At 35.1% G+C, this 12047-nt stretch overlaps 1 protein-coding gene across 1 annotated transcript; it reads right to left on the bottom strand.

Moving 5' to 3' along the window:
• Positions 1–2428: 2428 nt before the first annotated feature.
• Positions 2429–5294, bottom strand: LOC117916604 (zinc finger protein BALDIBIS-like). Its single transcript, XM_034832721.1, has 3 exons — positions 4641–5294; positions 4108–4504; positions 2429–3905 (listed from the first exon to the last, which is right to left on the bottom strand). The coding sequence occupies exons 1-3, from the start codon at positions 4768–4770 to the stop codon at positions 2849–2851; spliced, it is 1584 nt and encodes a 527-aa protein (XP_034688612.1). The 5' UTR covers positions 4771–5294; the 3' UTR covers positions 2429–2848.
• Between the last annotated feature and the right edge of the window lie 6753 nt (positions 5295–12047).

Genomic DNA, 12047 nt, shown 5'->3' with positions numbered 1-12047 from the left:
ACAAGAGAAAAAAAAAATTGCATCTTGCAACATAAAGAATACATAATAATAATAAAAAAATGTTTACCAACGAAAGATCCCCCTGAGAACTTGTTGAAAAGCTTCTAAGTATCCCAACTACCAAGAATGGGAAATGTCTTAAGATGTGAAAAAAGAAAATTGGTCAATTCTTTCTTTATTTCCCAAGGTTCATTTTTTATAGGAGCTAAATAACTTAGTTACACGTGAGCACCTTGACTATATATGAGACAAAGGCCTTATGTTAGCAGGTGAGCATCATGACATGTGACTATGTGAGGTGACATGATATTAAAGAAAAGATAATAATTGAAGATGTTTGTAAGGTTAAATAACATGTGTGTTATGGGGTGTTAGGTGAAGAGGATGAGTGTTATGGGGTGTTAGGTGATGACTTAGTAGTGACTTAAGGATACCAACACGTGTGTTTTGTTTAACAAAAAAAATTAAATGTCAAATTTTATTGAGTTGTTTGAAGTATGCTTTGAGAAGGAGTTTCCAAGTAATGGATTTTTGTTTTTTTGTTTTTTTTTTTTTTGGATTTTTTATATTTAAAAAAAAATTGATTCTACTTATAAAAGCATCTATAATGTCTCCTCATGTAATGTAAAATGTTCTTTAAAGGGGAATGACTTTATGATGCATGGTGATAGAACATGGGCAAGGTATGATGGTGAGTCAAGCAAGGTATGATGATTAGACTTGCTAGCACACATGTACGGATATATGTCCAAAGTGTGGTGCAATTCATGGATGCAATGCTACGAAGCTTGGCTACGACATACAAAATCAGTAATACATGTCTCAGATAAAAGGAATTAACATATATGGCCAACAATGCAAAGAATATAGGTCATAGGCTAAGAAGAAGGCTTAGCACAGATAATTTTGTAGCAAGGGTATAAGTCAAAAGAGAGTTTGATAGATATAGGTTGCTTATACATACATGTAAGAATAGCACACATGGGCTTAACATGACATAACACTCAAAGTAGATCAAAATCCAAGCAACGGTTATTGGACACTATGAGCATGATCATAGAGACATAAGGACATTATACCTTATCATTCAAGGAAGCCCATGTGAAGGGTTGTCGACACATCAAGGAGATGACACTTGACATAAGATGTTACATGATATCTACATGGGACACATGATGACATAAGATACTTTCTAGACACGTGACATAAACCAAGAAATGTTTGTAATGATGGGGTAGATGAGACGGGTGCAAAAAGACCTATAAAAGGTAGTATGACCATAAGAGTAGACATTTGAGCATCATAAATATGATATGAGTAGAAGCAAATTAACAATGAAACTACCATGACAAATGGCAATGCCTAAATGAGATGAACCATTACTTAGATATGGGTAGGATTGGGATATTGATTCCTAAAACGTGGGTAGAGTTGGTATTTATATCAATTATGCCTTACTAGGCCTTCTCTATGTAAACTCACCAAGGGAAGTTGTGAGAATCTTATTAAAGTGGTCATGGTTATATCATTGTAATTACTTGAGAGTTAATATAAGTCAAGATTTTTCACTAAGTTGTATTTTTTTGTGTTAGTACTCGTACTTTCGTTGGGTTTGAAAAAGGTTGTCTTGTAGGGCCTCTAAGCACCCGCATAATCCAAAATATTTGCTAATAAATTTAGTGACTGTGATAGTACACGTGGCACCATCTTGATCTTCTAAAAGAACTTGAACTCAGATATCCTACCACAGCTCAACTCATGGATCCCCCTCTTCAATTTTAAAAAATTCATAGCTTCATGTCAGGTTTTTGCCTAGGGCAGAAATCCCCTTGAGATTTGCTTCTCATTAATTATTGCTTGATTTTTGAGAAGAATTTGCCTAGTTCTACCAAGGCAATAACATGGCAGATCATCTGTTTTGGCTTCTTCTGCTTGCTTCCTCCTGCTTCTTTATCTCCTAGTCTCTGGCTACTTCTAAATATCTAAAACATCACCACAAAAGCTTGGGAAAACAGAAGTCTCGTTGACATTCTAGGTTGCTTGACATAAGCTTGGGACTAAAGGAATGAGGCCTTGTTTCTGAATTAATGAGAATTATATTCTGTGGTTTGATAATTAAAGATTAAAAATAATATACATAAATGTTAAATGGTATTTATTGTGTCTGCGTTTTTAAAACGTTGATGATATGAAAAGTGCCTTTCATTTAAAAACAAAAACAAAAAACAAAAACAAAAATTAAGGTGGGTGGAACCATGAGATATTTTGGGCCAACTTATTAGGACTGCTGCGGATGGGAGTGACTTGTGGGAACCGCAGCCCACAAAGGTTGACGTGGAACACCAAGTTGGTTTGACCTAGGTCAACACATCGTGCGGTCTTCTCATGGCAACCATTTTAGACAGAAAATGAGAGAAACACCCAAGCATCACGCTAAAACAGACTGGGTCACCGGCCCTTTCAAATTTATAGTGAAGGTACAAAGTAAGTGCAGGCCATACATTGTAGGTCCCACCACATGACACCATTATTGTCTCAAATCTACGGCTCAAATGTGGCTGTGTCAAGAAACAGTCACAGTACAGTGATGATAAGGCAATCAACGTCAGTGAAAGTAAGAAAATTACTCACATGCAGAACTCGGCTCTCACTCTCTCTCCCTCTCCCGATCCCCTGCAATTGCAAAGTCGCTTTTCTCTCTCTTTCCCTCCGGTGTTGTTTTCACCAATACAAAGGGTTTGATTCTGATTTTGATTCTAAGTGTATGTTGCTGATCTTAAACTAGCTAGTTTTCATAGTTTATGATTGGAATACAAGGAGAGTCTCTTACAATATATATCTATGTGGTTCAGTGGTTTCCACTGTATTGGCTCATGCCCATGGCTGAACCCATTGAAGCAAACTTAGCCAGCTCTTGTTGCAAGAAGGGTCTGCTTGCATCACTTCCCACACCCAGAAAATCTCTGGTTAGACCGCGTTCAACTTCATTGGAACTTGCATGGAACTTCCCAGCAATCTGTTGGGTTTGCTTGGGATTTGATGGGACCATCAGAAAATGGTCCATGTTGTTCTTGGCAGTGTCCACTAATGGGGTTGAGTTCATATCACCCATCAGCAGTCCATCTCCCATGGTGGAGGAGGGTGATGTTGAGTTGATGAGTTGGTTCATGCTGTCGGATTGGTTTGACTGCCTGATAAGAAACTTGTGGACTTGGTTGTTGCTTCTGCCATGGGGATAAGAGCTGAAGGGCGTAGCATTGGAGAGGGATGAGTTGATGGAACCGAATCCTGTATTACCGAAGAAGGCTGAGTTGCTCTTTGTAGACCCCATTTGGGCAGCTTTCTGCAAGAGTGCGGTTGCTGACATGTGAGCCGAGCTTTCTTGTTGATTCTGATTACTTGAGAACAAGGAAGTTATGCTCTCAGACAAATTTCCTTTGTTCTCTTCCTCCTCCTTTAACACCCGTGGCAATGTGGATGAAGTAAATGACGCTTCTGAACACCTTTGGAGCCACTGATTCTGTGATGATGCCGGTGATCCATACATACTCATGGGCGCTGTTTGCACCATTTCAGGCAACCCAGCGGATGTCGGTGCCAAAAAGGAACCATTAGTGTTAACCCCAATGGGGTTGTTGAGGTGGGAATTGGAATGGTCCAGCCACAGTGGCAACCTTGGTTTCTGCCCATCTGCATTGAGATGCCCAACCAGCTGCTCCGAGCCCACAAATTCAGGTCGAAAAACTGAGGAAAATTGGGGGATTATGTGGGCTTGTGGGTTACTAATGCTCCCATTCATCAACTCATTTCTGAAGATTGGATTCGGTGCTGAAACTGAAGTGAGCCTGGCACTTTCCTCAGCTAAAGCATCACAGAAGGCCCTGTGGGTGATGAAGCTGTCCTTCCTGTTTCAAGTCACACAGATCGAACCCATCTCAACATCATAGTTAACGTTTAAGTTTTTAACCCTTTGGTCTGACCGCATTAAATTCAACTAATCTACTTGAGAGCATTTATTTCTTGAACAAGTTAATTATATAAAGTGGAGAATTTGAATATTGGAAGGAGAAAGAAGAGAGAGAGATGTTAAAGACTCAAGAGTGTTACCTGGAGAAGAGAGTTCCACAGTCGCATTTGTACTCTCTGGTGCCACAAATTTTACTATGAGCTTTCCAATCTGACTGAACTGCATATTTCTTGGAACATTTCTCGCACTTCCACTTCTTCTCACCGTGTTTTCTACTGTAATGCTTCTTTATTCCGGTGAGGTCTCCTAGGGCCCTGGTTGGATTGTGGTGCACACAGGACTTTTCCGGGCATATGTACACCTTCTTCCGGACCTCCTTGCTTGTTCTTTGCCGGAGCTTCCATGGAAGATTGTGGCCTCGCCTGTGAAGCTGCAAGTTCTGGTCTCTCTGGAAACCCTTGTTGCAGATTTCACAGATGAATCGGTTCGTGGCCATGAGTGATTTTGGTGATAGAGCGATGACTTCTGCTTCTGGATCTGTCCAAAACAGAAAATAATAATAATAATAATATGAACACCCAATTAAGATGATAAGTAAAAACACCCATCCACATACTCAGCAGACAAAAGAACTGAAGAAAGGTATGAAGTAGGAGGGTGAAGTCATTCTTACCTGGCGTTCCTGGTAAATTTCTCTTCTTCTTCACTGGATTTGCACTAGGGTTAGGGTTAGGGTTTGAATTTGGTTCTTGAACAAAACCTCTGATGGAAGAGGGAAGTGTGAGCCCATCTTCAGCCATCATTTGCAACTGAATTTCAAGCAACTGGGTATGTCCTAAACTACTTACACCCAGAAGAACCACCCAAAAAGCTACAACAGTACAACCCCAAAAATAGAAACAAAATAACAAAACCTTTGCTGATGAACACAACCCAATAAATCTCACTAGATTTCCAGCCACTTCCCAGAAGAACCAAAAAGAGAGGGAAAAAAAGAGGGAACCAATTGGACCTAGTTCCCCACTCTATAAATCGAAGATCTTCGCCACTTTGTTCTAACACCCAGAAAAAGAACACCAAAGAAGGAAAAAAATGAAAGCTTGAGAGAATATTGCCTCTCTCCCTCTCTCTCTCTCCTTATCTAACACGTTTCTCTCAAAGTCGGTCAGCCATAGACTCAACTGGACCACCACCTCCTCTCTCTCCAGACTATATAGGGAAAAAAATCGAAAATTTACCAAGTGAATAAGGAGCAGCAACGGCAAACAGTAGTGATATGTGAGCACAGTATTGTGCAACTACACGTATATCTCAGTAAGGTGTGAAGTGGGTCTTATCGTGGTCGATGAGCTCAATGTTGTATTATTTATAGCAGGAGAAGAATATTAAAAAATAATTAAAAAAGCCAATATTAAAAAGAAAGAAAAGTGGGGTAAAAGATAGAATCAAACTGGATTTGAAAAAGGTAAGAAAGGGAGAGAGAAAAAGTGAAATGCCTTTACAGCCAGCCATTCATCAGGTAAAAATGATTATGTTATAATTGTAAGATGCATGATGAAAGGCGAGAGAGAGAGAGAGAGAAAGGCATGGTGATGTGGCTGAGATGGTGGCGTCCGTGACACCTTGAGAGTGGTAAGTAGAGTTAGGGGAGTGGTGGCGAGTAAGGACTAAGGAGGAGGAGCTGTGGACCCAGGTGTCAGTGGCAGTGAGGACTGAGAGAGAGAGAGGAGGAAAGAGGGAGAGAGAGAGAGAAGGAAAGTTGATAATACAAAGACAGAGATGACTGGTACCGCTTGATATGTCCAGTGTCCACCACCCCACGGGACACTCACACACATTTATCTAGAAATTCGCTCCCCCCCTACTCATCACTCTACTCCCCTCCGCTGCTTCCCTGGGATTTCAAAGGCATCTTTTCTCCCTTCCTTCACTTCCTCCTCCATTTCCTACCACCTCCCTCAATTTAGTTGTGTCGGGGTCCCCCACAAAATTGAATTATCCCTAATTTCTCATCTTCAAACATTGTTCATGGTTGTATGCATTATGTCAAAATACTACTGAATTATACCCAACAACAAATTTTAATTTTAATTATTTAGAACATATAACATACAATTAATGTGGGTTTCTGTCCTCCCAAATTTGTGTATTGATATCCTACAAAATGAAATAAATCTAAAGTTTATCCCAACACCTAATTTTAAATCATTTTCATTGTTTTTTCTCTTTCTTGATGTGTAAGTAAGAGGGTGGATGTTGCATGGATAAGATATTCAACCAGATATCCAACTATGATACTACAAATTCAACCAATCACAATAAGAAATTTTTGGATTAGATTAATGGAGCACAATTTTTTGGGGTCCATGTGGGCTCATCAAAAGCCAAAATTATCACAATTAGGTCTTCATACTAATAAAGGATCATCACTTTTCTTATACTTGGTCTTTGATTTTTTTCGTTTTTTATTCTTTAATTTTGTACACATCAAAATTTTGATCATAGATCTAGATTTGAAAGATTATTAAAATCAACCCTTGAATAAAATAAAAAAATAAATGATAAAATCAAAGTCAAAAAGGAAAAAGATAGAGAGAGAAAATTGAAAATATATTTCTATTAAAAAGTTTCATATAAAGGAGACAAATTTCATAAATCAAAAAAGTTAAATTTCCCACCTCTAAATTCAAATTTATTTTTTTCAAGGCTAAAAAAAAAAATCATTTGTTAACTCACTCAATTTCAAGAATATGCTCTTAGGCCTAAAAATCAAAATCAAAATCAAAACATCAATCAAATCAAATCAACTATACATAACATAATCTATTTATTTGCAAAAGTCTTTGTCCAATTTACTTTTGCCGGAGGTAAAATATACACCAAGAATGGTATCTTCCACAAGATCTCCAACAATTATGTTACTTCTCAACCACAAATTTCCACAAATTGAAAAGAATAAAAGCATTAAATAATTGTCATTTCGAATACAGTTAATCTTGTTGGATCCTTTATTTTTAACATTAATCTTCGTATACTTTTCATAATTTTAGAAAACGACAAGTCACCATACCAAACTCGTCACCATGTCAATATGTTACTTTCTTTCTTAGATTAAACGATAATTTCACTCGTATGAAAACAAACAAATAAACACCTCCTACCTTGTCCGGAAACATCCTTTCACAAAAAAAAATAATAATAATAATTATTACTATTACTAAAAAAAGTTAATGAAATTAATTGTTGGAGTCAAATAAAAAAATGATAAAAGAATTGTGAAGCTCAAAAGTTGAGTCCAGCTAGGTGAGATTGTAAGCTTGATAGTACTTGAATGGCATATAAGGTGGGGACACCCAAATCATGCATGGCCACAGTTTTGAATCAACACGTTTAAAGTATTACTTTCCCTTATCACCGTTTCTTCAATTCACACCATATTTTCATTTTCTCATACTCTATGATTATTATTAATTTTTTTTTAAAAAAAAATGTAATTAAATATAAATTTTTTTATGGTGGGATTTAATAATAATCTCTTTGGGTTTTTAACTTATTTTATTTTAAATTTTAACTTCTTTAGTGAAATTTATGTTGGAAGAAGTAGTAGGAACTGAATTTATTCAGATTTAATTCAAAAGGACAATTTTGTTTAATAGAGGAGGACTAGATAGCTCCTTTTTCTGACTCTCAATCATGGCTCCTCTTTTTCATTACAGGCCTGGATCTTTTTTTAAGTTCTCATTCAATAATTTGGGGTTTGAAATTGAAATTCAAACCCATTTTTCCAGATCCTGAGATTCAAACCCTCTTTCTATGTTTCAATCACACCCCCCATGACTACTCTTCCCTTCCCTTCCCTTCCCTTCCCTTCCCTTCCAGTTACGTTTCCTTTCTTTACCTAAAACCCCACCAAAACCCTAATTCAAATTTAATAAAAGCAGAGCATGGGCTGCATGTCCAAAGTATTAAAACCCTAGAATCAAAATTTCAGAATTAGCAAATCCCACGTGGCCTCCTGTGATTGGTTGTTCCTCTACACCTATCACCCATCATGTCATGCTAGTACTACTCCTCCACTGAAATTAATTAAAAAAGAATTAAAGCATACTTGATTGATATATCCATAGGGCATATATATAATTCAACCACTTTTGGAGTGATGCATTTGGGCATTGATTTGGAAGGACATGGATGCTTCCTAGCTATCTCCTTGATCCTCCTGAAAACACAAGACAACACACAGCCCAAGTGTTCATACCCCAAAACCCTAATTCTCTTGGGAAACTCAAGATTTTATTTATTTATTTATTTTAACTCCTTGTTTTGTTCTTTCTTTTGATTATCCAAGTCATGGAATAGAATATCCCTCCCTCCAATGCAAGAGCATATGCTTTAAATTTAATCACTGTTGGGTTTAGGTATTGAGAAGAGAATATTCAAGAGAGAGAGAGAGAGAGAGCTGATTTTTTTTTTTTAATTATTTATTTTATTTAATAAATTATTTTATATAGGAATAGAAATGTAATATTGTTTGCATGGAAAGGGTAGGAAGTAGAAGTACAGCTTTGAGAGTTTGGTGGAATTTTTCAAAGTGGGGTGTTGCAGTCCTTTTCCGATGTGGGACACTTAATTAAGATGCGGATGTACCCTTTGATTGACCATTGCATACATATATGAATAGTTTGCTTTTGGGTTTATTTTCTTGTTTTTTTATTATTGCTTTATTTACTTGCTGCAATTAACCCCACATGTCTTATTTAAATTAGGTGCTGTCGTCCAAAAAGGAATTAGATATCCTTACAAAAAGTCTTTCTTTTTTACTTCATTAAAAGTTAAAAAATCAGTTTTGTAAATTTGAAAGCACTTTTAAGTTTCGAAAGCACTTTTGAAATCACGAAATTTAGAAATTATTTTAAAAATAAATTATTTGTAACAAAGTAATTCTTCCGAAAAATAATAAAAATAATTTTTATATAAGACAGGTTATATTGAAAAAAATAATAATATAATTTTTTTTTAATATCTCAAATTTAAAATTTTTTGAAAATGATTTTAAAAGATATAAGACATGTATTCAAACATATACTTATTTTTAATTAATTTTAAAATATAAAAAAATAGTTAATAGCCAAAAATTCCGTAATTTTATTACACAAATTTTTATTTAGGGAATAAAAATAATAGAGGTGACGCAGCTCTAACTTGATTTATACGGCGACAGCGATATCATAAGATAATATATTTTGCTTCGTTGGCGGATAAAAACAGAACATATCCACTCAACATCCGCCGTCGACTGTATCCAGCTGGATCATCTAGTGGCTGACAACTCATGATGAGGTAATTAAAAGGCTGAGTTCCCCACTTGGGCCCAGCCCACATTGGATGCAATCAGGCTTGGGCTCGGGGTTGTTAAACCTTGGATATATCTGTCCCCGTATAAGTTTATATGGAAAATGACGTCACGCACTTTATAAAAGCATGCTTGATATTTTAATTTTAAAAAATAAAATAAAGGTTAATTTCAATTACCTCCTTCAGATTTTGATTAAATACATTTAATCCTCATTTATTTAAAATTTTATCAAATACCTCCTTTTTCTAAATGAGAAAGAATGTGAATGAAAATTAGAAATGAGAATAATAAAGGAGGTATTTGATAAAATTTTAAATTTATAGAGGTTAAATGTATTTAGTCAAAACCTTAGGAAGTAAATGAAATTAATCCTAAAAATAAATTTTAGTAAATGTGTAAACATTGAAGTGATAACCCTATCTTAATATTTATATTTTTTTAAGCAATCTTAGCTTATTATCATTTTAAACATTGAAATTAATCCTAAAATATTTCGATCAAAAAATTTCGATCATAAGACCTCCTTAAGCATCGATTGGTTCAAATTTTGTTATTTAGCACTCCTAAAAATATATTTAAAAAAAAAATTAAGTGAAAGGATTTTAGGTAGGTGTATTTTAACAATTATTTTTTAAAAAATAAATTTTATATATATAAAAGCATTTATCGATGAAATTTGAAGCAAATAATGTTCATGGGTAGAAATAAAAATAACTCTAAATTTATTAATTTACTTTAAAAAATAAAAAATGTATATATAAAAAAAAAGTATTTTAAACATATCAAATAACATTAAAAGACGAGCAAAAAAGGTTATTAAACTCAACCATATATTTGATTTTTCATATGTCCCACATTTATTTTCAAAAAGAGAGAAAAAAAAAAGGGGGGGTTGATTGATTTCACATTTGACTTTAATAATGGGGCATGAGGGGAAATGCATTTGTACTAGAAACCCCGTGATTTCAATCATTTAATGGGACCCAACATGAGCATGAATCTGCATAGCTCCTTCCTCATGAAACTCCAAAACATGGCTGATTTGCATATAAAACTACAGCTTAATTCTCTACTGAATCTCATGACTACGTAGGCAGAGCTTGGATGAAAGGTTTGTCCAAAAACACATTGGATCCCACATCATTATCCACGAAATTTATATCGTGGAGAACAATGACAATGCTCTTTCCTTAGTCCTTACAAACAAAGTATCCCCATTTCCAGACAAAATCCACACATGGGTATCATCGGTTTGTGTGTTTCCATGAAGCTTCCTCATCTGCCTTTTCCCAATCCTAACTGCTCGCCTGTCAGACCACACATACCCTGCTTCTTCAGACGGATACTGATTATATGGCTTCTTGCAGACTAAATTTTAAGACCTTTTCCCAACTTGTTTAATGGAATTGGAGAAACCATGAGTTTCACGTGGGTTTTGCCTAGTTATTATTAGGGTCAGTGAAATTTGGTAATAATTTTGAAGTTTTTTTTGATAGTGATAGAATCCTAGTAAATTTCAAATGGTTGGTAATGGTGGGTAGAAGGTATGATTAGAAGCACTTTTAGTAATTTGATTTTCCAATGGTTAATATTGTAAATAAGAGCAATAAAACAGTTCATCATTCTTGTTCAGATTTTCCTTTCAGTGAATGACGACCCTACGTGCTACAAATGGGTTATTTTCGTAACACAGAGAGTGCAGAGGTATGGATGGGAAGTTTGGGACTACGTAACAAAATACGAGATTGGAATTATCAAGAAGAGAAAGGGATTTGAAGAATCCATATAGCAAAAAGTACCACTTTTGGAGGAGCTTTCTTCACCGACCAAACCACAAATCTCCAAAGACAAGAGAAAGTCATAAGGAAAATCAAAGGCAAAGCATGGAAATTGGGATGAGACAAGGAAATCCCGGTTGGCAGATTGGCTTTATTATGTCGTCTCCGGGGATCTTGGCTCGGACAAATCTAGGTCATGTGCGGAATAGTGCTCAGAATGGCATCTTTCAATTTTTACATTCTCGTTCTCTTTTCTTTTTTATCTTCTCCTCTAGTTTTTTTTTTTTTTTTTATTATATGCGCGGCTGTGTTGTTACTTGCTGTTATCTCATCGTTCATGTCTTCTTTTGCGCAATTGGGACTGACCCACTTCCCTTTCTTTTCCTTTTTTTTTTTTTTTATGTACATTGTCTTCTCCTAACTTCTGCCGGACTAAGTCGATAGAGTTTAACCAAACTCAGCCAAGTTCATCATTTTTTGGAAGGACAGAGAAGTGAAGATGTACGTGATTTGGCTCTATCATTGTTTTCCTCTCTGGAGCATTTTCAGGTTGGCAGATGCGACCAAATTATTATAAGCATTTAGTATTTAAGTATATAGGGCAAGATTTAGAGTGTGTTTGACAGTGATTTTATAAAACGTTTATAATATTTCTAATACGTAAATTATATAAATTTTAAAATATTAAAAAGTTCAGAAACACTTCCTAAAATCACTATCAAACAGAATTTTAATTCTAGCAAAATGAGTGTTTTATAATAATAGGATGACTATCTGGACTATATTTGTTCCTTAAAAATATTAAGACAATATTTGATTTGTCAAAAATATTTTAATTTTTTTTCATATTTAATTTAATCATAAAGAATATAAAATCAAATCAAATTTAATTAAAATAAATAACAATTTTATATGTTTTTAAATTATTTAATCTTTATATAAAAGA

Source organism: Vitis riparia, chromosome 6, assembly GCF_004353265.1.
Source record: "Vitis riparia cultivar Riparia Gloire de Montpellier isolate 1030 chromosome 6, EGFV_Vit.rip_1.0, whole genome shotgun sequence".
Classification (NCBI taxonomy): Eukaryota; Viridiplantae; Streptophyta; class Magnoliopsida; order Vitales; family Vitaceae; genus Vitis; species Vitis riparia.
Note: the sequence above shows the minus strand (reverse complement) of the source record. Positions and strands in the feature narration are given on the sequence as shown.